Below are 21,187 nucleotides of genomic sequence, written 5' to 3'. Positions count from 1 at the left end.
GCGAGGGGTGAGAGTCTATGTTTCTCCTGCTGCAGGCAGTCAATTAGTGCCAGAGGGAAACACAGCACTCCTCTGTTGCTCTCTGCTAAGGAGCTGTAAATAAAGGTTTTTATTGCACCGCACTATCTGCGCCTCTTCTCTGGACATCAATAGGCCAATGCAATGGACTGTTTCGTAGTATAATCACTTTGTGACTTGTTTTTTCACTAAAAGGAATAGGGTTGAACAACTCAAAAACTCTCACATTCTTGGATCAATCTATATTTTCTGTCCTGACCTTCACAGAAATACCTTGAATCCTATCAGTCCATTCTTCATTTAAACAGGATTGGCAAAGGCAACAGTCTTGCACAATTTATTGCTCCCACAGAGCATTTGGAGAAAACCTACAATTTAAAAAGCCTTTGTTAGGCCTGTCTGACAGTATCAATGCAGACTGTAATGGTCCCAAGGTATCAAACTAGAGAAGTCAGTAAATATGAAATAGCAAAGTTAGTGTACTGCTCATGCTCATAGCAACATGAAAATGCATTTTAACCCTTAAATGGTTCAAGCAAAACTTAACTAGGGTGAGATTCAGCCTTGATACTTGCAGAAAATGCTTTTTAGTGATAGTTGTAAAAACCCTAAACCCCAAAAAATCAAGATGATGTGTGTAACACAAAACAGTAGAGAAATCACATGACTTCATGACTCATGCTATTTTTTATACCAAGACATCACTGCGTATGTTTTCATTCCTGTTTTTGCATGTACATATCTCACAGAGTATAGAAGCCAAAGAATTAATGTGTACGACTCTAAATAACAAACCTATCAATTGTAACCATTTATCATTTTCACTCTTGACAAGTGTTGCAGAATTCATATCTAGCAAAATACTCCACTGGCTACTCATGTTTTTCCATAAACAGTATTCTCTAATTCCCATGTCAATTACTGTAATAAATGATCTATTAACAGATTTTGTTTTTATGAACTGCAGAGAAGAACTGAAGAGTTAAAAACGGATCAATAAATACTCTCTGAATATTAAATCATATCTTAATGCTCATAGAATATTGGCTGTGGGTCTATCTCCATATTATTTGTTCAGAAGGCAGATTTATGCCTTGTGTTGGATCGAAGTGAGCAAAGTGTCTTCTTTCATCTTCGACAGCAGGGGCAGATACATATCAGTGACAGAAAGAACTAAAATCCAAGGCCACTAGTCACCAACTTTACCTCCTGTAAATTGAATGCTGATTCTATTTATATTTGGTTTGATTTACACCCAGTTTCCTCCATGCAAGTGAACAGGAAACAGATGCTAGGAATTGTTCTGTCCCTGAATTCCTTAGAGAGAGATTCTAGTCAACACCAACGTGTGAGATTTGCTTTGTACTTGCATGCGAAAAGGTAGTAGACGGTGACTAAATTGACTCCCTGGTTTCCCTGCTCTGAATGTCCATTTCCTCACAGTTTCCACTTGCGTATGTCCGTCTGCCCAAACCCAGGTTATGGCAGGCGGGCTTCCCTAATGGAGTCATGGAGCCAAGTCTACGATTTCTCAGGACAAGGTCAACCGTAACGCCTCAGGCACCAACAGCAGTGGGAGGTAGCATTTGTGGAGAACATTAGAGTTCATAACAAAATTTCAGTGATAAATGATAAGGCGAGGCAAACCCATATGACTTCCGTGGCTAAGAAAAAATGAAGCAAATCCAATTGCAATATATTATCCCCTGTAAATCTGCTAAAAGATAGTGAGCGGTGCTCTAAATGAATCATTTTGCCACAGTCTCCCTAAAGTATGCTTTCGCTGTGCAACAGCTAATAAGTGAATAATAAAAATGTGTTCTCCATAATTACATTAATTATGCAAACAAATAGAAACACACAGCAATAATTAAGGCGTTAAGATTATTGCGGATGATCAAGCACCCAGACATGTGACACAAGGGGAAAATAGTAATTTAGTATCGAGGAATATTGTTTGACATTTACAAGGTGATATGATTTGAAAAATAAAAGGCTCTTCTTTTCATGGACCATGGCGCCATCTAGAGGACACTGAAAAAAAACTAACCAGACTCAACATGGCCATCATTTGAGAGGTTATATTCTAGTTGGTGGGACTATTTGCGCTGAGAAAATTCAGTTGAGCAAATGTGGTGTCATTATAGCCTAGTAAAAAGTAACTCATTTTTCTCAGGCTTTGGGTGTTTGTGTGCATGTGCGCGTGTGTGATGCATTGTGTGAAGCATTATGATATGGTGCCACCTACTGTTAGATCCCTTGCCATATGATTGAAATAAAAGCACAATCCGTGCGTATATCCTGTTGATAAGATCAAATTAAAGTGAGACAAAGGTCAGCTGTACAGTGTAATATTACACGCCGCAAGAGAGGTTTTGTGTACGATGTGTGCTCCCATATTCTGTGCCACCAGATGAGAACAAAGGGCAAAAGGTTACAGTCATGTCATCCCTCACCTCACATATGATTTGCAACCGCTGGCCCCTCCCTCACTCAAGATTTATTGTACATTAAATTTCTGCTGACGTTGTTCTGCTCGGCCGCTCCTTAGATATATGGCAAACCATAATTTGGAGGTGTAAAAATGGGTATAAAACCTGTATTAATTATTTCATTGTGGTTCTACAGTAAGTGCTGTCTTTTAGCCCAGACGAGGATGTCATCCCCCTCTATTTCAGCAGATCATTATATCACTCATTTGTCAGAGGCTAAATTACAGTCAAGGCCAGTGCTGTACTGTTGTATGGTAAATCAGGGAAAACCAAGACTTTTTTATTGGTGTCATTAACTAATACTTTTATTCATTTTTTACTTTATTTGATGTAAATTAGCTGATAATTGCATTTAAATCTCTTTTTTCTAGCAGTGGACTGACAGCCTGGCCTATTGCTGCATTAAAGACCCCAAACTACAGTGATAAAACAAAAGCTGCAGGTTTTCACTGGCTTGTTTCTTGAAATGGCATGAAAACAAAAAGCAGCCACAGTAAGCACAGAGACTGGAAGTGCCCATGACGGATAGCAGTGTGTGGGACTTGTGATATATCTTTGTGTCGCGGGGCAGTTAGGTACAAAGACTGAGGGGTGTGATCAACAACCAAACAAACACACTGTCCTGAAGCGAGGGCGAGGAAGTGTACACAGAGCATCCATCACACCACATCTGTGAGCGGCCGATACTGTTCTGTTTAGTCTCACTAACCCACTACACTCAGATCATGCCCCGCTGCCCTTGCAGGTCTCACATGTAGTTATAAAATTTTGGCATAATTTATCAGCCTTGCAGCAATAGTTGCTTGTACAGCATCTCCAGCAAAGACATAATTAAGCTGAACAAGTAACACAAAAAGCAACAGTTTCTCTAAGTACCAAGTTACATTCTAAATACTTTAAGTGGTGAAAGCCACATATCAACTGCGTGCATGCTATTAAGATGTTCTAAATAACACAAGAACTACTGAACTTCTCATTTACAACCATGCATTTCTTCCCCAGTCAGTAACTCTTAAAAATGACACGTAAACACGTCATGATTCTTCTCATTCTGTAAATCCTTGCTCCTGCTGAGACTTTAAATGCTCTTGTGAGCAGGAGCCAGATCAGTAGCTTGCAATTAAGAAGCAATGGCACACTTGACATGGATTACTCAAAAGCCGTTTTTTATTTGAAAGGGGTAAACACTGTATACCTAAATAGAGTTGAACCTTTCACTGATATCAGTTACTAACACTAGCTTGCAAAAAGGCTGTTGTAAAATGGATCTCTTATCACTGAGACTGAAACATTTATGTCTCAGTGATAAGAGAATGTTGCCATTTTATTGTTGCATAGGTCAAGCGAATTTTATCTACTGAATAAGCTCATCATATTCTGTATTATTAAGCACTGATTACAGTAGAAGTGTAATATGGTAGTAGGTTAAAGTACAAATATGGCAAAAATGTACTCTTGCATATAAACTCAGTATGTATTACTTTTCACAGTAGGTATATTTAAGGGACTAACATGAGTTTAACAAATTCTCTGCTATTTATACCAATCCCTAACCATACTGTGGAAATATACTATACAGTGATAGATTTAATAAAATAGAAATTTGATTTAAGGACTATCAGTCTATGAATGCAACAAGTACAGATAAGTAAAGACAGATTCAGGTGTGCTGTTGTTGTTTTTCCTGTAGTGCAGAATGATTTCTTCTCATGTGTGTTGCATCGTGCTTCTTGTTTGTTCCAATACAAACAGGAAAAATTTATTTAAAAAATAAAAGCATGGCATTTGGACAGTGTTAAAGACCATCTGCTCTACTTCAAAGGTGGTGGACGGGGCAGGATTCACACTCATCTTGCTAAACAGGCATCTGCTGCAACCAGAAAATGTATTGACCTTTATTGTGAGCAGCACCATTACCACGCTGAAATAGTCCAACGGGGCCCAGTTACCAAAGCAGAAGATGATTGTTATATGTTCACACACAGCAAGACCTTTGCAATAGAGGTTCCAGCATAGACAACCGTTATTTATGTAGTTCCAAAAAAAGCAGGACCACTCTCACTAACGTCTGATTTTTTTTTTTCCATAATTTATTGTAGACTGATTTTCCACCATAGAAAAAGATCTGTGTTGTAATGCACAAAATAACTGATCAAGTGTCTGAAAGCATACATAGGCTGCAGCAGGACAGAAGAAGCCAAACATGGACTGGCTCTTGAATTTGAACTATGGACCGCTCATAAAAACTCATCATTAATAGTGTCAGTAAAGCATTACCCTTTTTTATTGGGGCTGTATTTTCCTCACATACTACAGTAAAGTTAATGACAGACATTGTCTAAACCATAAAACCGTCATATATTTGGAGATGCTGGTCAGCTTCACCAAGGCTTAGTAGCATCTGGCTCATAGATCATGCCTGTCCAATCAAGTGTTCTCGTAACACAGAGGAAACTTGAACTGAAAAGATGGCTTTATGTCTCATTTCCACACTTTCAACTGAACATAATTGTTATTAACTATTTTCATGCAGACATTTCTAAAACTTCTTTAAAGGTGTACTTTAAAAAAAAAAGAAAATAGAAAGTTGTAAACATTCTGCCATTAAAATACTAAAATATCTGATAAAAACAACTTTGTAGGGTTTTAAGTTTGTTGTGTTTACTGGTCGGGGTGGGGGGAGGAGGGGCTGAGTGCTAAGCTAGAGTAAAAAGCGCTATATAAGAAGTAGCCCAATCACACTTTGGTCCTCTTACTGAAATTACTTTGCTTGTTTTACTGTATGTGATAATAATCTGAATTCTAATCCTTTTATGTTTTTATGTATTTATTTATTTTGCTGCAAATGCAACACAAAATTTGGAAGATGCCTGTTTTTAGGGTTTGGCTTGCATTGGAGTTATTTCTTTTTTTTTACTGACATTGAAGCAACGATTTACAGCCTAGATTGCATCAGCAGTTATTTCACTGAAATGAATCAAAGGCAGGTTTGTGTGAAAAGAAATGTACCTGGGAGTCCAGTAGACACTGGTCAGAGATATGTCGGTTATAAATGCTGCTTGTGCTGCAGACTAACATCAGCAGCACAAACATGAAGCATTGACTATGGAGGGCTTGATGGATGGAAGGGTTGATGGTTGGTACTCCAAGTCAACCAGCAGATGGCGCAAAGTAACATTGATTTGTTGCAGGAAACGAGGCGAGCAGTAAAAGACAGAGTGTACTAAGATAACTTTAATCAGAATTAATATTATACAAGAAGCTTTATATGGCAGTCTGTGCTCATGAGTCATGGAGGCTATGGAGTGCTGTGTTTTAAATTTTGACCACTGTAGTTCACGATTGTCTTACGACTAGCATCAGCAGCCACGCCGATTGGGTCACGTGATCCGCTCAGATCTGCGTCCGTGGACATCTGCAAAATGGAGGTGAGGTTCTGGCAAATGTTGCAAATTAATTACGGTTGTGTGAGACATGCATGGAGACAGTGGCTATTCTGTAACACTTACGCGACAGTGCTCAGAGGGCGTATTGTGTTGCATCATAACATGTGGCTGCTCTGTTACTGTAAAGCTGGTCGTTTTAGCTAAGACTGTAGCTAAGCTAATGGTGGTCCAACAAGACTAAACATTCAGCTCTCCGGCTATGGAGCTGGAGAGCAGTATATTGTGTTGGGGTTGGCGCTTTCCCAAATAAATAAATAAACAATCTCGCTGGAGTTTATAAACCAAAGGTAGTTATTAGAGCAAGTGCGTTTTGCTTGTTTATGTGTATATTGTTAGTGTTGCTAGAGTACCTGCGTCTGTCTTGAAGCGAGCTAATGCTAGCTGCTAAAGCTAATGCAGCTCAGGCTAACCCAGACTGTACTATGGACACGGACACGTTAGATGGTATATGCAGCATGTCACGTAATATAATTCCGTGTGTTTTTGTTTTTTAAGTGTTGTGGGGTTGTTGTTTTTTTAACTGAGTGTGTCGCCTAAGAGTTAATGTCACAGTCTGGTATTAAGGGCTGACACTACAGCTGAACAGCCTAATTTCATAACTGATAAATATTCAAATATTGTTTTATCTTTGTTTTTGTTTTTATCTTTTCTATAAATGATATTTTTAGTCTCACTGTGGAGGTAAATTTGTATATATTTGTGTATATTTTCCACCACAACCGATTTGTTAGTCTGTAGGTGTTGGTTTAAAACACGAATTACATTTTATTAACAAGAACAATAATTGATGTCTGAAGAAACCTTCAGTAAAACACTTTAATTAATGCTGAAGTTGAAATTTCAGGCTCAGAGTACGAAGAAACCACCTGTTGTGAAAAGCTGCCATATAAAAATATTGATTGCAGAATCCCATACATTTCATCTGGCCATTTATGCTTAACTCATTCACTGCCATTGACGTCTATAGCCGTCAATGGCAGTGAATGAGTCAATGGGTTTAACTCATTCACTGCCAATGGCTGGCAGTGAATGAGTTAAGATAATAAAAATAACCATAGGAAATTTCCTTAATCCGTTACATACATCAATATAGTTTTTTATGTATCTCTGTTTTACTGAATTGTTATATTTGATGTCTTTTGTAATAAATTTGTATGTTTTTTCCAAGACACAACGTTGTTTAAACAAAGACGGACATTTTGCTGATTTAAAAAAGAAAGAAAGAGAAAGTGTCTGAAACACAATTCTTGTGTGTAATGTCTTACTTTAGGGTTATTAGTACAGCGTAGTAACAACTTCTTACGTGTAGGGTCATTTCACAGTTAGTTTTGTGATGCATCTTTAACCAGGTGGTGTGTTTGCTTTTTTTTTTTTTATAGGACCGTGGCGCTAAAGAGCCTGAGCAGCTCAGAAAGCTGTTCATTGGAGGTCTGAGCTTTGAAACTACGGAGGAGAGTTTACGGGCCCATTTTGAACAATGGGGTACCCTTACAGATTGTGTGGTTTGTATTTTTCTCATGGGCTAGTTTTAAAATGATTTCAAATACAGGTGACAACGTGTAAATGTAATAGCACACCACTTGAACTGTACCTGTTAAACCTGTTTTGTCCCTAGGTAATGAGAGATCCTAACAGCAAACGATCAAGAGGGTTTGGCTTTGTAACATACTCGTCTGTAAGGGAAGTCGATGATGCCATGAAAGCAAGACCTCATAAAGTAGATGGCCGAGTTGTAGAGCCCAAGAGGGCTGTGTCCCGAGAGGTAAAATAAAGGAAGAAATTAATAAATCCCAGACCAGAGCACAGTTACTATAGATATGTTATTGTTTGGTGTGTACTTACTAATGCACTCCACTTTAGGACTCCAATAAACCAGGCGCCCATCTGACAGTGAAGAAGATCTTTGTTGGTGGCATCAAGGAAGATACTGAGGAGTACCACATTCGCGAGTATTTTGAGAAATATGGAAAGATCGAATGCATTGACATCATGGAGGAACGCTCCACAGGGAAGAAGAGAGGATTCTGCTTTGTCACTTTTGATGACCATGATACTGTAGACAAAATTGTTGGTATGGGCTCATTCAGATTTCAGAGTTAGCCAAACTGTTAGTAAACAGAAAGCAGTGAATAAACATGTAATGTTTTTCCTATTTTCCTTGAAGCCCAGAAATTCCACACAATCAACTTCCACAATTGTGAAGTCAGGAAAGCTCTGTCAAAACAGGAAATGAGTGCTATGTCCAATAACAGGGGTAAGCATGCAATCAAAGAAAGATTAAAATTAGACTTACTGATTTGGCATGTACAGTATGCAGTTCATGTCATAAAAATCTTTAAAATTATACCTTTCTTTAAATAGGCAGGAGCGGGGGATCGGGAAATTTCATGGGCAGAGGTGGTAATTTTGGAGGCGGCGGCAACTTTGGCAGAGGTGGGTAGTTTGCATGTCAAGTCAAAGCACTTCTGGCCTTAAGCACATTAATTTGAAGTTTAAATTTGGGATGGAAGCACAGAAATAACATCAAAACTTCACAGTACTTGCAAATATTGCATATACGTGTGTTCTATGTGTCAGTACGAGTGTCTTTGTGTGGATGTCTATATCAAAGTGTACTGTGTATTTATGAATTGATCAATATAAAAGACCATTTGCTCTCAAATTCTGGTGCCTATGCTAATATAAACCTACCATCAGTAGTCTTCAGTAGATTACCGTACTGCATGTAAAAAGACAGTTTCAAATTAAGGTTTGCTATGTGAGCAGAAGTAATATAATTTCTTTTAATTAAGGCATTCGGTTTTAGATAATAGGAGTCTAAAACTATGTTTAGAATCAGAATCGCGTTTATTGGCCAAGTATATGCATTGTGTCTAGCATTGTGACAGTTCAACTGTTTGGGAGGGAGATGGCAAGGGGAAAAAACAGTTTCTGTGTCGGGTGGTCCTGGTCTGCAGGCTTCTATACATTTGGCAGCAGGTCAGGGTCGGTGTCCAGGGTGTGAGGGGTCTGTGATGTTGATTGGGATCATTATAATATGTGATTCTTCTTGGTAATCTCTTTATCTTGTTTTTTAGGTGGCTATGGTGGAGGACGGGGTGGATATGGGGATGATTTTGACAATGGTGAGCCGTTTTTCAAAGGTTTTGCCTTTTAATGAGTTTAAACTATAGCAGGTGCACTGATTTAGGGGTCAAAAGTCACTAAGGTGGTTATTTTAATGGGTTTAAAAGTTATGCTTACACAACTGGTGTGTCTGTAGAATACTCTTTGCAGTAGTGCCATGTTATAACAGTTTGTCTGTGTTATAGAAAAAAAATCATTTATTTTTAATTTTTATTTTGTTTCTTAATTAAATAATAGGTCCAGGAGGAAATTATGATGGCGGACCAGGTTATGGAGGTGGCCGAGGGGGCTACGGAGGTGGAGGTCCTGGGTATGGCAACCAGGGTGGAGGATTTGGTGGCAACTGTGACGGAGGCTATGGAGGTAATGGTGGAGGTAAAAGTTTTATTTCCTACAGAATTTTGATTGAATTGCCCGCGGGATGTGAATAGCGAAGGTGTGTGCGAGATAGTTGAAACCAAAGCTTTCCTTAAAATTGACCTGCATCTTCAGGATATGGAGGTGGTGGAAATTACAATGACTTTGGAAACTATGGTGGTCAGCAGTCAAACTATGGGCCCATGAAGGGAAACAGCTTTGGAGGCAGGAACTCAGGTGGACCCTATGGCGGTAAGTTTCACCCTGCAGTTTCTCGTAGTACCTTCAGACTTCAAGTCTGAGTAACAGCATCGTAATTTTGCGACTGCAGGTGGATACGGCTCCGGTGGTGGCAGCGGCGGCTACGGCTCTCGGCGATATTAATTATTTAATGTTGTGGTAAGTTGCATTCAGCTTCACACCGCCCTCGTAGCACAGTACAGAGTGAGCCCATAAAAAGTGCAGAATAACTATTTGTTCTATCCTGTATCCATTCAACAGGCTTCAGTTCTTAGCAGCAGAGGCGAGGAGGTGAGCAAAGGAATTGTCAGGAAAGCTGCAGGTTACTTTGAGGCAGTCATCTGAAAGCATTAGAGGAACACACAAGTCAGAAATTACTGCAGCTAAATCGGAGAAGTTTATGGAAGAAGGACTGTATACAAGACATGAGTGCAGATGATACTCTACCCTAATTGTGATAGATGTTTCCCTACTGAGCAATTTTTCCTTCTGTGCGTCTGAAGTGTGTGTGTGTATTGTGCCTGTGGTATCAGGGATAAAGAGTAAAGTGTTTTGGGGTTGCTATGTTTTTTTTGTTTTTTTTAATCTGAAGTCAGTTCTAAATATCTTTATTTTTCTTTTTTATATGGGTAAGTTTTCTGCTGGCCAATTAACCTTTGTCTTTTAACCTGGTTTTTGTCACATAGAATAATAATTTTAGGTCCTTAGATAAGATAGCTTTATACATTCATTCTAAAGTTATTATGATTTCACAATTGCAAGTGTCAAGTGTATTTTTTGATTTTGTATGTAAAGCTCAGTGTGTAAATCCCTCGTAGTACCAGTGTCAACAATTACAAGCAGTCTGGAGTAGAATTAAGGGAATCCCTCACTCTTCTTGTTCCCAGCAAACCGAATTATAGATTGTTCAAATATTTTGATTAGTTGAAAAAGACCGAATAAAATTGTGTAGTAAAGTAACATGAGGTTCAGTGCATCTTTGGTTCAGAAAAAGATGAAATGAGTTATTAATATATCTGTTGCTTGCTTATTGTGACTGAAGTGTAGCAAATCAGCTGGTCCACAACTTTCCCATCTGGTGGAGTATTATTTAGGAGCTCTGTGACGTGAAAATAGTGTATGCGTGTTGCATTCATGTACTTGTACCAGGGTCAATATAAAGGGAGTTTTGGGTAGTCCTAGTGAAGGGCCCAGACACCACTTACGCAAGTAGGATAACAGCTACAAGCACCAGCATTTTGGGCTTCAGCGTCACTAGTGTGGAAGATTTGCAGATGACTGTCAGACAGGACGTCTTCAGCCCCAGCACAGTGGACCAGTCAGCAGTTTGAGAGAGAAGGGAGAAGGCAGCATCGAGCACAACGCCCATGGAGGAAGCTTGCAGTGTCGTGCCTGATAGTGAGCATCTATCTTTTTTTCAAGACTAGCTAAACTCTCCAGCAGCCCGTGCTAGTGAAGAAAGACTAGGACACACTGGAGGTCCTGTTGAGTCAGAGATACCGCAGTTTTACCCGCAAATACTAGAACTCAGACATTAAGAAGAAAAGGGAATGAGTATTTCACAAAGCTGACTTGAGAAGATGGAACAGGTAAGAGTAACCATTTTGCTTGATTTACAGATGTGGAAAGAGGAATTCTCTTCTTGCTGAAAATCTGTAAAGACCTGATAACATGGAAGGTTCTGGATGGGTAAGACTTTTTTTTTTTTTTTTTTTTTAAATATTGTCCAAGCCTGCTCATATTTCAATCTAATGCTGATTACACAAGGTGCAAAACACAGGGTGTTTTAAGATAAACAAAGCAGGTTGACCTTCAGTATTTGTCTACTTTGAGCAGAATCAGCATGTGCCCTTCACCCCACTGCTCGGTACGCTTTGAAGCCAAATACTCTTTATGCTTATCATCAGTATATTTTAAAGCTCAAATAAAGGTGGTGGTGATTGAACACTTGAAACAGAAAGATTATCATCCATTCCAAGAAAGGAAGTTAAGAAAGTTTTATAAGTAACTACTTTCAGTTGCTCCCCTACTTCAAAGGGTAGGTCTGCATATTTCATTTGACCAAATCCTACACCCAATGCCCTTCTTGGCACAACCCTCCAAGGGATTTGTATCTCCTTCCAGGATCAAACTGAGTAAATGTGTAAACCACTACACAAGGAGCTCCCATTTTTAGTTTTATCATGTATCAAACAATCCTAATCCCAAAAGGTGCAAAGTCAGAAAAATCAAGTTATAATATTACAGTATCAATTCACACAGTATAAACTGTGACTTATTAAATAAGCACTTTAAACTGGAGGCTGAGGCTCTCTAGAAAGCTAACATTTTTAAAAAGAAATGTAACCAATTTTTTAAAAGAATTGTTTAAAAAAAAAACTATCAGCAGGGGTCACAGGCACGTATAGCATTAAATGTGAGTATACTCAAATATTGGTGTAATAGATGAAAGCATAGTATTTTTCCATTACAGGCCATTTACAAAGTGCTTCCATTTGTTTCAGTTCTCAGAGTAGCCAAGTAAGCCAGCAAATTGAGGGACTTTTTGTAAAGTTTCCATAATCATGACAAGTCCTCCTACGGCACATATACCGTGTAGTTTTTAGAAGTGATGAATGATCTTTCATCAAATGCATAAAAATAAACTTGACATTTAATTATTTTTTTAACTTATTTCTGATTTATATGTATTCATGTTTGTGATACTTTGGTCGTGTTGCGACTAGGTGGACAAAGTTTAGGTGTCAAATGTTTTGATTCCACATACTTTATGTCTAGACTGCTCAGTATAAAAAACAAAAACGGTGCCCACTGTTATCCTGTCTCTCCCAGGATATTATCTTTGCAAAGGCATGTAAAATAACCAGCCTCATGTCAGGAGAGACAAAGAGCGAGTCAACGAAGGAAAGAAAAGAAAAACTTATTTGTTAAGGGCACACCAGTGAACCATTTTGTCTGCTAAGCAGAATATGTAACGTTTGACTTATGTGTTTGAATAAAGGGATTTTTCATGATATGAGTGTTTTATTTCTTAAACTGTTTCTTTATTCCTCAGAGTAAATGTTATCAGAGCATTTTATTATTTGATTAACGTGTGTCCTTGGAATTTTTTTTTTAAACTCTACCCTCCAGTTTTGTTTGCCACGTGCAGAAAACAGGCTTGACAACCAAAGGGGAGAGTCTGTGTGTGAAAGTGCATGGCGTGGGGGCACATTGATTGCAACAGGCTTTGCCTTTGAATGCACTTTCCCGTTGGAGTATTGTGGACTTGTCATTCATGTTTAGCGCTGAGCATACTCGACTGTACCTTGACAATTGTGCCCTTTGTACCGCGTCATAAAGAATGCCGTGGGTGTGAGTTATTTTACCAGGAGTTTTAATAGAATAAAAAGATTTGGGTTACTGTACAAACAAGCTCGCTCCTATACAAGTTGAGCAGATTGTGAAAGCATTTCAATCCAGTGACGTCTTTGTGTCTTTACAAAATTCTATTCATTTGCTGCGCTGTAAGCACTTTAGCAAAGCATTCATGTCAGGAACGGTCTTGAACATGAAGTAGGTTATGCAATAGTATCTTAAAACTACATATCCATCTGGCACCAATCTGTTGTGGGCTGTGGCTGCAGCATAGCACGCAATATTGTTTTCAGTCAGCGGGAGGCTAAGTAGCTATATGAATAGTTTATTTCAAAGCACAGAAATCAGAATAAAAAAGGGGAGCAAATCATAAGGATAAAGTTATAAAATAAGTAACTGATTGAAATAGTCATTAGCATACAGAAATATAATATATATACAATATATATGTACAAACACAGTAACTTTTTTTTAATCAATCTCAGTGCTTATATTTACAAACTATTGGTTAAAGAATCTGTGAAGGTGTCGGAGTACAAAAGAAGTAAAATATAAAAAAATAGTAGAACATTCAAGAAAGCAAAAACTATACAATAGTTCTGCTGAGCTATTAACGCTTAAAGCTGAGCAACTACAAAGTTATTGCATAGTATAGTATACTATAATAATGAAGTACCATATTACAAAGGAGATCAGTGTCTGTCGTCACTTTTAAAAGTCTTTTTAATGCGGGGAACGAGAAAGACGCTGCCATCCGTTGACTGCTGAAGGGAGTACTCTGATGGGGAGTAGGAATTTCCCTTCTCATCTCTCAACATGCCAAAGACCTCCAGGTACAAGTTGTTGAGCTGCCACTTCATTTCCTTCAGGTCTGTCATGTTCTTGCTCTTCTCACTCAGCAGGCGCTCTTTTTCTTCCTTCAGCGAGTCCAGCTCACTCTCCAAACCCACTATGTTCTCCATCTTGCGTTTACGGCAGTTCTGGGCTGCCACCTTGTTCTTTCCGCGGCGGCGTATGTCGCGGACCAGGGCCAGCTGGGCCTCGTTCAGTTGGTGTTTTGACATCATCTCATTAAAATCATCAACGGGGAGGTTGATAATCATGTCAACGGTAAAGGGGATTTTTAGCGCCTTGGCTCTCTGTTCGTCTCTGGAGAGACGCACATTAGAGCGTTTCTTCGCTTTATCTTTGGTGAAGGGGGCGTTCTTGTGGCTGCTCTCTTCTCCTGGGTCCACCTTATGTTTGGGATTCTTCTCGTGCTCGTTTGGTTGCTGAGATGGTATAGATACGGAAATTGCTGCGTGTGCGTCATCTGGTTGGAAATTTAATGAAAACATCTCAGAGTAGTCAGATTCTGCGCTGCCAGGGTTCTGGTCCATCTCCTCCATGTCCGAGTCGCTGCATCTAAAGGACTCGCTTCCATATGCAGATTTTGCAGGACTTGCATTTGTAGAGATCCCCGAATCTGAGTCTGGCTGTTCTGTTATTAGATTTTGCTTGCTTCTGTCAAAGGCATCTCCGGGTGAGAGGCTGTACAAATCCATGGGAGTGAAGGGGGCCTCGTTCGGGACATCGGACATGGCAGCACTTTCGTTTCCTTCGAGCTCATGCTGACCACTGCTCTCTTCCAATATAGTGTTCTGATAAAATATGTTACAGAAACTTTCTGCGCCTAAATTGCCATTTAATTGAGAGGTTTTTACTTTTATCGGGCTGAGGCCATCAGCTGGAGCCATGCTGGGAACGGAGCTGTCAAATGTGTTCATAAACTCTGTGGGATCGACATTTAAACTGTTTGCTTTCTCATCTGTCATGGGGTAAAAAGAGTAGTTTGGATTCTGTATTTCAGGGCTGTCTTGAAGGGGATAGGTTGTGGTCTCCAGTGTGTCCTCCATTTGCATGTTGAGGCATTCCTACAAAAAAAAATTACAATTTTAAAATAAATGCACTCATTTTAAGTACGGCTTAAAAAAATCTCAACATTTATGTGGTAGGATATTAAAAAGCCTACAAAAAAAGACTTATCACACATTCAAAACTGAATGACTGTTATTAAGTGGTTTCATTGTTGAAATATTGAAACCTAAGATTAGTATGTTTTATAAGTATAATTTTACTCTATTAAATTCTCCTTCTTAATCTGTTATCATCACTAAACAGGGTTTCAGCTAACAAAGTCTGAACCATTGAGCTGTTCAGTTGTTGCAGCTCCCTGTGCTCCACTGAATGCCGGTAGAGCTGGTTTTAGCACAAGATTGCCTACTGTGATTAACAAAACTATCCAGTTGTTGAAATGTCAGAACTTCCTACTGCTGTAAACAGAATATCTTATCTTCATGAAGCAGCTTTTACAAGTTTGAGCACAATTCCACTCAGCTTTCATGTCTACACTTTTAGTATCATCACCAACTAACTAGATTAGTCCTGCCAATTCTATTTTGTGGTTACAACCGCAGCCCAGTTCACTCAGTCAAAGGTCGAGGCAACTAATGGTGCAATGCTCCACCCACCAGCTAATGCAAATATGAGGTGCCTTGAAACAGAGCTGATAAAGCAGCTAATGAAAATGACTTCACCTTTCTGCTACTAAGCAAAGATTTGAAGACACACCTGATCTGAGCAAGCTATCTTTTGGCTCTGCGCAAAAATGTTAGTGGCTATTAATCACATGAATTATATAACCCCTGAGCAACCATGCTTCTAATGCTGTAAAATGTCTAGATGATGAAATTTAGTCGGAGTGGAATTAGCAGTGTGCACTGGATTCCTAAAGCAAACAACAACTGTTTGTCTTCTAATGTCAAGCTCCTGCCATTTATCCATTTTTTTTCTTTTTGTATTTGTTCCACCACACGAAATGCCATGTCGCTGAGTTCGTAGAATCTCTGTGTCATACCTGCAGCTCGGGGAGGGACAGAATCTCCATCCAGGCCTCCTCCAAATCTGGGGGCATTCCCTGTGGTGCTGGTGGTGGCAGCTGTCCTGGGGAGAGGGTGGCAGGTGATGGAGCTGGTTGTTCGGGGGACATCATCATGTTGCTGCTGATGGCTGCTGAGACAGCAGGTGTGTCCAGACAAACTGAAGTGTTCTAGGAGACAAAACAGATATGACAGTTTTTATACAGCTAAAAACGATGCCCAACAATCACGCGGTTCATTTCTGTTAATTTCTGATCAATGTTCTTACCTCAGTTTCTTCTACAGGAAACGTCTCTGCCAGTAGCTGCAAACATTCATCGAATGACATGGCGTCACTTGTTTCTGTGAAACTGGCATTCTGCAACAGAAGTTAAAATACCTCGTGTTACTTTTTACCATCTAGCATCTACCAGCTTTTTGGCACACCATGTTTTAACAGCAGCACATGATTGTGTATTTATAGCGCTCAGGTCCCTGCAGAGCACTGATGCAAAACTGAAGTCCAACCTGCGCTGCTGCATTTACACAGGATGAGGTGGTAACCTAGCTACAACACAGCCAGAGCCTATAAAATGAGGTGGGAGGGGTGTACCTTTGACATGAGTAATGATGGAGCGTGTATGTACCTGTGTACCTACCTCTAGAGGTGTGACGGCAGGCTGCAGCGGGGCTCGAGGTATGTATTCTCCCGTCTCCTCATCTAGCTGTAGCTGTGCCAGCAGGGCCTTCTCCTGCTCCCGGAGCAAATGCAGCTTCTTCTCCTCCTCCAGCTCCCGCTGCCTCTGGAGCTCATGCTCTTTCTGACGGTGGTTGTAGTCAAACACTTCACGCCTGGCACCAAGATCAATGTCTTGCTTCCACAGTATGTCAATCAGGTCCATGTCCTAGAAAGACAGCCGCAGATCGGTTAACAGAGTTTGCAAGCAGCCATGCTGTCCTGCATAGGAGTGTTCTGAGCATCGCAGCCAAACAGAACGTCCCTGCTGCGAAGCGTGACTGTTGCACCTGCCACACCCTGTCCCTCAGTATCTGATCACCGACAACAACACAGGCACTAATGTCAAGGGACAGAAACTGCATGAATAATGAACGCATTTCTCTCCTTCCTCTGTTGTCACCACACACCAGCAAAAGACACATATCCTCATTTGATACTTTTTCCAGTGAAGGGAAGTAGTCACTGCTTATCCAGTTACGCAGAAGTGTGAATTTGTTTGGCGTATTCAGACTCCCACACAGCCAGGGATCGTTTTTTAGCGAGTACTTAAAGTTCAGATTTAAAGGATGGTTCCAAACTAGTTTAGAAGTTAAATCATATTACACCATTTAGAAAATGTGGCCATAGTATACAGTATTATGGTTGGTGAAGAACATATGAGCGAAGAACATATAAACATATAAACAAAGTAGAATTGGCACTGTAATTCGTCAATTATGATTATGCGGTAAATGTATAATAGTGTTGCATTTACATTTGCCTATTTGGCAACAGCTACATTGATGCCAACCTATAGCTACAGTTCTTTGAAGGTGCTCAGGTTACGGCAAAGGCGTTACGGCAGGTTACGGCAAACCCTTCTGAGACCTTACGCTACAGCGTAAGGTCTCAGAAGGGTTTGTGTTACAATGTACCTTTGTACCTAATCACACTATGAGGTCATAATGTCATACTGAGTGAAATTAAAATGCTTATTTCCTCAATTTCACCCTCACTAGGTATTTAAGTCAACTATTACAAGTACTACTAAATTATCTTAGCACAATAATAGTCTTGTCCTACATATATTTACACATTAGGCAGAGCATGCGATGACATTTTAGTACCATTTCCTGTAGATTTCCCCTAACTTGCCGATTGTTATTTGCCTTTTTAAACAAGGATGTCTAAAGATAAATTATGCTGGCCCCTTCTCTGGGCTTTTAGCAGAATTTATTTACAGAAGGAAAGTGTTTCACAAGGCCCAAGGATGTTACATAAACCCACAATACTGGTTTACACAAAAAAAAATAAAAAATGAGCATGTGACTTGTTTGTGCCTCAGATTTGGGTGTAAACATTACTTATGAGCTTGGGTTTATAATACAAAAAAAGAGAGAGAGCCTAGAGGACACCAAAAGGGAACTCAGGGAGAATAAAGAACAAAGCAGAACAATGTACAATAAGGAGGATGTGGGACTGTTTAGAAAAACCCTGTCAGATAATGTTTTCTTCAATTTTCTTTTTTAATAAAAACAGGATGAGTCACAAGCCTCCGCAAACTAATAATAATGGCATATGAGCACCTATAAATACTTTAAGCCATTGTTGACACCATTTTCCTGACTACAGTTGTGGTGCTGAAGAAAAAAAAAAAAAGAATCCACTAACCCTCTTTGCCTCTGTGTTGCATCAGAGCTATGACCACTGAAGGATTACACATTACTAAGGCTGCTCGCTGGTTGGAAGGTGAGCACACAACTAGACATTATGGTTTGTACAGGAATGAGGAAGTCCCTTAAAATGTCTGTGTGGGATGTCTAAACTCACTTCTTGAGGTTGCTGATGTTTTCTAACAAACAACAATAAAAAGAAGAAAAGGAAGGAAGAAAGAAAGAAAGAAAGAAAAAACACTTGTCTGTTGGTCACACCTAATAAGCTCATCAGACAAGTCACGCCAGTCCTTTAGAAAAAACAACCACCGCAAGGCCAAAAAACTGACTGTTGTCAGTCAGTGATTTCAGTGTGGTTGTTAAATTAGCCTGTTGTTATAATGCAGCTTTATAAACAGCACATTCTGTATTAATGGCAACTGGGCTCTGTGAATATGGGTGTGCTTAAGTAATGGTGTCACAATCAACTGCCACAAGACATGGACCGGCACCAGAACAAGGGGGGGGAAAGGCTGAGAAAACTACTTCCTGCACCTTGATGCCACACAAAAACCAGTCAAAAAAGCTTTTACACACAGAGCCTTCAGAATGACAGTTACCAGAGATACATATTAAACTTAACAAGCCTTTAGTGTTGGTTGTTCATTTACTTATCTACAGTTAAACACAAGGCCCCGAAAGAGGCACCCGAACCTGCTGTTGTAACATACCTTTTTTCAACACCATTCAGTGGACATCCAATCTCAACTGTGGATGATGAAACACAGCTGCACAGCCCTTTGGGCCCTCATCAGTCAACTGTACTTCCACTGACCCTCACCTATGACAAGCTTAGCGAAACACTAAAGATGCGAGGCCATGTCACAAGAAAAAATAAACTTCAACCAAGTTCAATATTTTCATTCAGTGTATAAGAACAGGTCTAGTAATATTTGGTCCTTTTTTATTAACTCTGTAAAACACACAGCAAAGACATAAGCAGCAGTAAAAGAAATCATTCATGGTGGTTATAAAAGCTATCAGATATGGGATCACATGCTTTGAGCAGGAGGAGGGCGGGGTGGGCAGGGGGAGATGATGACACAGTTACGACAAATGCTTCAACACAGTCCAGGTTCTGTTTGTCTAACTTGCCAGGATAAAATAACCTGTTATTTTATTCGGGCAATCGATCACAACACTAATATCTGAACCTGTTCTGTTAATGGGGATTTTTTCCTGTCCAGGAAAAGCGTCACAAGTGGATGACTTGCAGAACTGAAAGACAGTTAACATGTCTAACTCTAAGACAGCCTGTCGGCGTAGTCTACCTCACACTTTTAAAGCTATAACGTCTGTAACACCGGCGTAAATACACTAGTACTGTAATTTAGCTGTAATTTAACTGATAAATAAAAGTTTACATAAAGTCTATCTCTCTAATAGCCCGCATTAAAAAGGAAGTTGACAGTCAATGTCAGATAGTTTGTCTACTCTTTTCTAGAGAGAAATACTCTATTTACCTGTTGACCGGAATGCATCACCTCCATTTCCATCATTATGGAGCTCTGTCGTGAGGTTTTGAGGGAAAAAAAACTCCGTATGATTGAAAAATTTGTGAGTTATTCCTTATATTGGATATAAAAATGGCGAGCGGTCTGGAGGCGATATAGTCCGTCACGGGAGCTGAGCGGCTAGAAGTGCTGCTTCCTCCAAACCTAATGAGCATTACGGAAATGATGGCCCTCCCCACCGGGATCGTCCCCCTCGCAGCGGCCTATGAGGGCTGGAGATAAGGACTGTGTGTGCGTGCGCATGGAGTACATTTAACACAATAGTTGCCACGCAAAAAAATTACACAACATATTTATGTGTAAGTTAAACATTTTATAATACATTAACCATTACGTAATTTGCAACATGTTATATCGTTCGTTTATAGACAGCTTTATGTATGCCAGCTCATAAAAGAAATGTGTACCTTGTATTTTAACTTCGTCACTGATGTGACCAGACTTTGTTTGGTGCATACCTCCCCCTGCTGGTGACCGTGACCAGCGTGGAGCTGGAGACCCTGGGGCCCTGATGTTCCTTGTGCAGCTGGGTAGACCATCACAAAATCATAAAGAGAGAAACAGAACACCCACCTATATGTGGTAAAAGTCCCAATGCAGAATGATTCCTGTTAGTTTATATGTTTTTGTTTGTTTATTGGCTTGTTTGTTTTTGGAGGGGAGGTAGGTGCATAAGAGATACTAGTTCAAATGGGTGGAACTGTTACTAACATCTTTTGGGAGGAGGTTGGGGTGTGGGAGTCAGACTCTGCCATAATTCACTGGGTGCTATATTTGGAAAATCTTCATCTGTCAAGTAATGAATCATTACAGTGGGTTAACTAAATGTGCTACAAGCTAAATTATTCCCTGTTACACTATTTCTCATAAAATTAAACAAAACTGAAGTAATGATCTAAAACGTGTAAGTGAGGAATCTCAAAGATTTGCAGATCTGTAATTCCTTTCCATTATCAACATATATGTTTGTATTACGTAGTGTAGAAAAAATATATTAAAGTTTTAACCATTATAATGCACAAAAGGCTATTCTTCGAAACTGGTACATATATGAAGGTACTGTAGTGTGTAGGGTGTAGAAAAATTGTTTAGGTTATGTTAATAGTTTTATTGTTTAGGCAAAATTTGCTAAGCTTACCGAAATACTGCACATTTCAGTACATTTTGTAAGTAAATATGCAGTTTTTTACTCCATTTATGGGGCACTTATCATATGGTTAGTAAATGTATAGAATATAGTGCAATAATTTTAATGCATTTTATGCTATTTAATACTTATTCAATAGATAGATAGATAGATAGATAGATAG

General features: G+C 39.5%; 2 protein-coding genes across 5 annotated transcripts; one reads left to right on the top strand and one right to left on the bottom strand.

The window, feature by feature from the left end:
- The first annotated feature begins 5,762 nt into the window (after positions 1–5,762).
- Positions 5,763–12,693, top strand: hnrnpa3 (heterogeneous nuclear ribonucleoprotein A3). Of its 4 annotated transcripts, XR_013093516.1 has the most exons (12): positions 5,765–5,938; positions 7,336–7,458; positions 7,572–7,718; positions 7,817–8,027; positions 8,121–8,210; positions 8,318–8,389; positions 9,034–9,081; positions 9,320–9,457; positions 9,575–9,691; positions 9,771–9,838; positions 11,299–11,368; positions 12,512–12,693. XR_013093516.1 is itself a non-coding variant. In XM_076874991.1 (11 exons), the coding sequence occupies exons 1-10, from the start codon at positions 5,933–5,935 to the stop codon at positions 9,821–9,823; spliced, it is 993 nt and encodes a 330-aa protein (XP_076731106.1). In that variant the 5' UTR covers positions 5,763–5,932; the 3' UTR covers positions 9,824–9,838; positions 9,941–10,639. The 4 variants fall into 4 exon arrangements, 3 of the variants coding, with proteins under 3 accessions (XP_076731106.1, XP_076731105.1, XP_004557828.1); XM_076874991.1 differs by lacking the exons at positions 11,299–11,368; positions 12,512–12,693 and adding an exon at positions 9,941–10,639 and having other exon boundaries at positions 5,763–5,938; positions 9,320–9,445; XM_076874990.1 differs by having other exon boundaries at positions 11,299–12,693.
- Positions 12,694–13,345: 652 nt separating this feature from the next.
- On the bottom strand, positions 13,346–20,021 carry nfe2l2a (nfe2 like bZIP transcription factor 2a). Its single transcript, XM_004557772.5, has 5 exons — positions 19,827–20,021; positions 16,593–16,838; positions 16,223–16,312; positions 15,933–16,124; positions 13,346–14,949 (listed from the first exon to the last, which is right to left on the bottom strand). The coding sequence occupies exons 1-5, from the start codon at positions 19,860–19,862 to the stop codon at positions 13,729–13,731; spliced, it is 1,785 nt and encodes a 594-aa protein (XP_004557829.2). The 5' UTR covers positions 19,863–20,021; the 3' UTR covers positions 13,346–13,728.
- Between the last annotated feature and the right edge of the window lie 1,166 nt (positions 20,022–21,187).

Source organism: Maylandia zebra, linkage group LG16, assembly GCF_041146795.1.
Source record: "Maylandia zebra isolate NMK-2024a linkage group LG16, Mzebra_GT3a, whole genome shotgun sequence".
NCBI classification, from domain to species: domain Eukaryota; kingdom Metazoa; phylum Chordata; class Actinopteri; order Cichliformes; family Cichlidae; genus Maylandia; species Maylandia zebra.
This window is presented reverse-complemented; position numbering and strand designations above follow the sequence as displayed.

Coding starts and splice junctions, on each gene's coding strand:
- nfe2l2a (XM_004557772.5), bottom strand. CDS start 19,862: ATGATGGAAATGGAGGTGATGCATTCCGGTCAACAG. Junction 16,313..16,592: donor CTGCCGTCACACCTCTAGAG/GTAGGTACACAG, acceptor CTTCTGTTGCAG/AATGCCAGTTTCACAGAAAC. Junction 16,125..16,222: donor TTCCTGTAGAAGAAACTGAG/GTAAGAACATTG, acceptor TTTGTCTCCTAG/AACACTTCAGTTTGTCTGGA.
- hnrnpa3 (XM_076874990.1), top strand. Junction 7,719..7,816: donor AGAGGGCTGTGTCCCGAGAG/GTAAAATAAAGG, acceptor ACTCCACTTTAG/GACTCCAATAAACCAGGCGC. Junction 8,390..9,033: donor CGGCGGCAACTTTGGCAGAG/GTGGGTAGTTTG, acceptor CTTGTTTTTTAG/GTGGCTATGGTGGAGGACGG.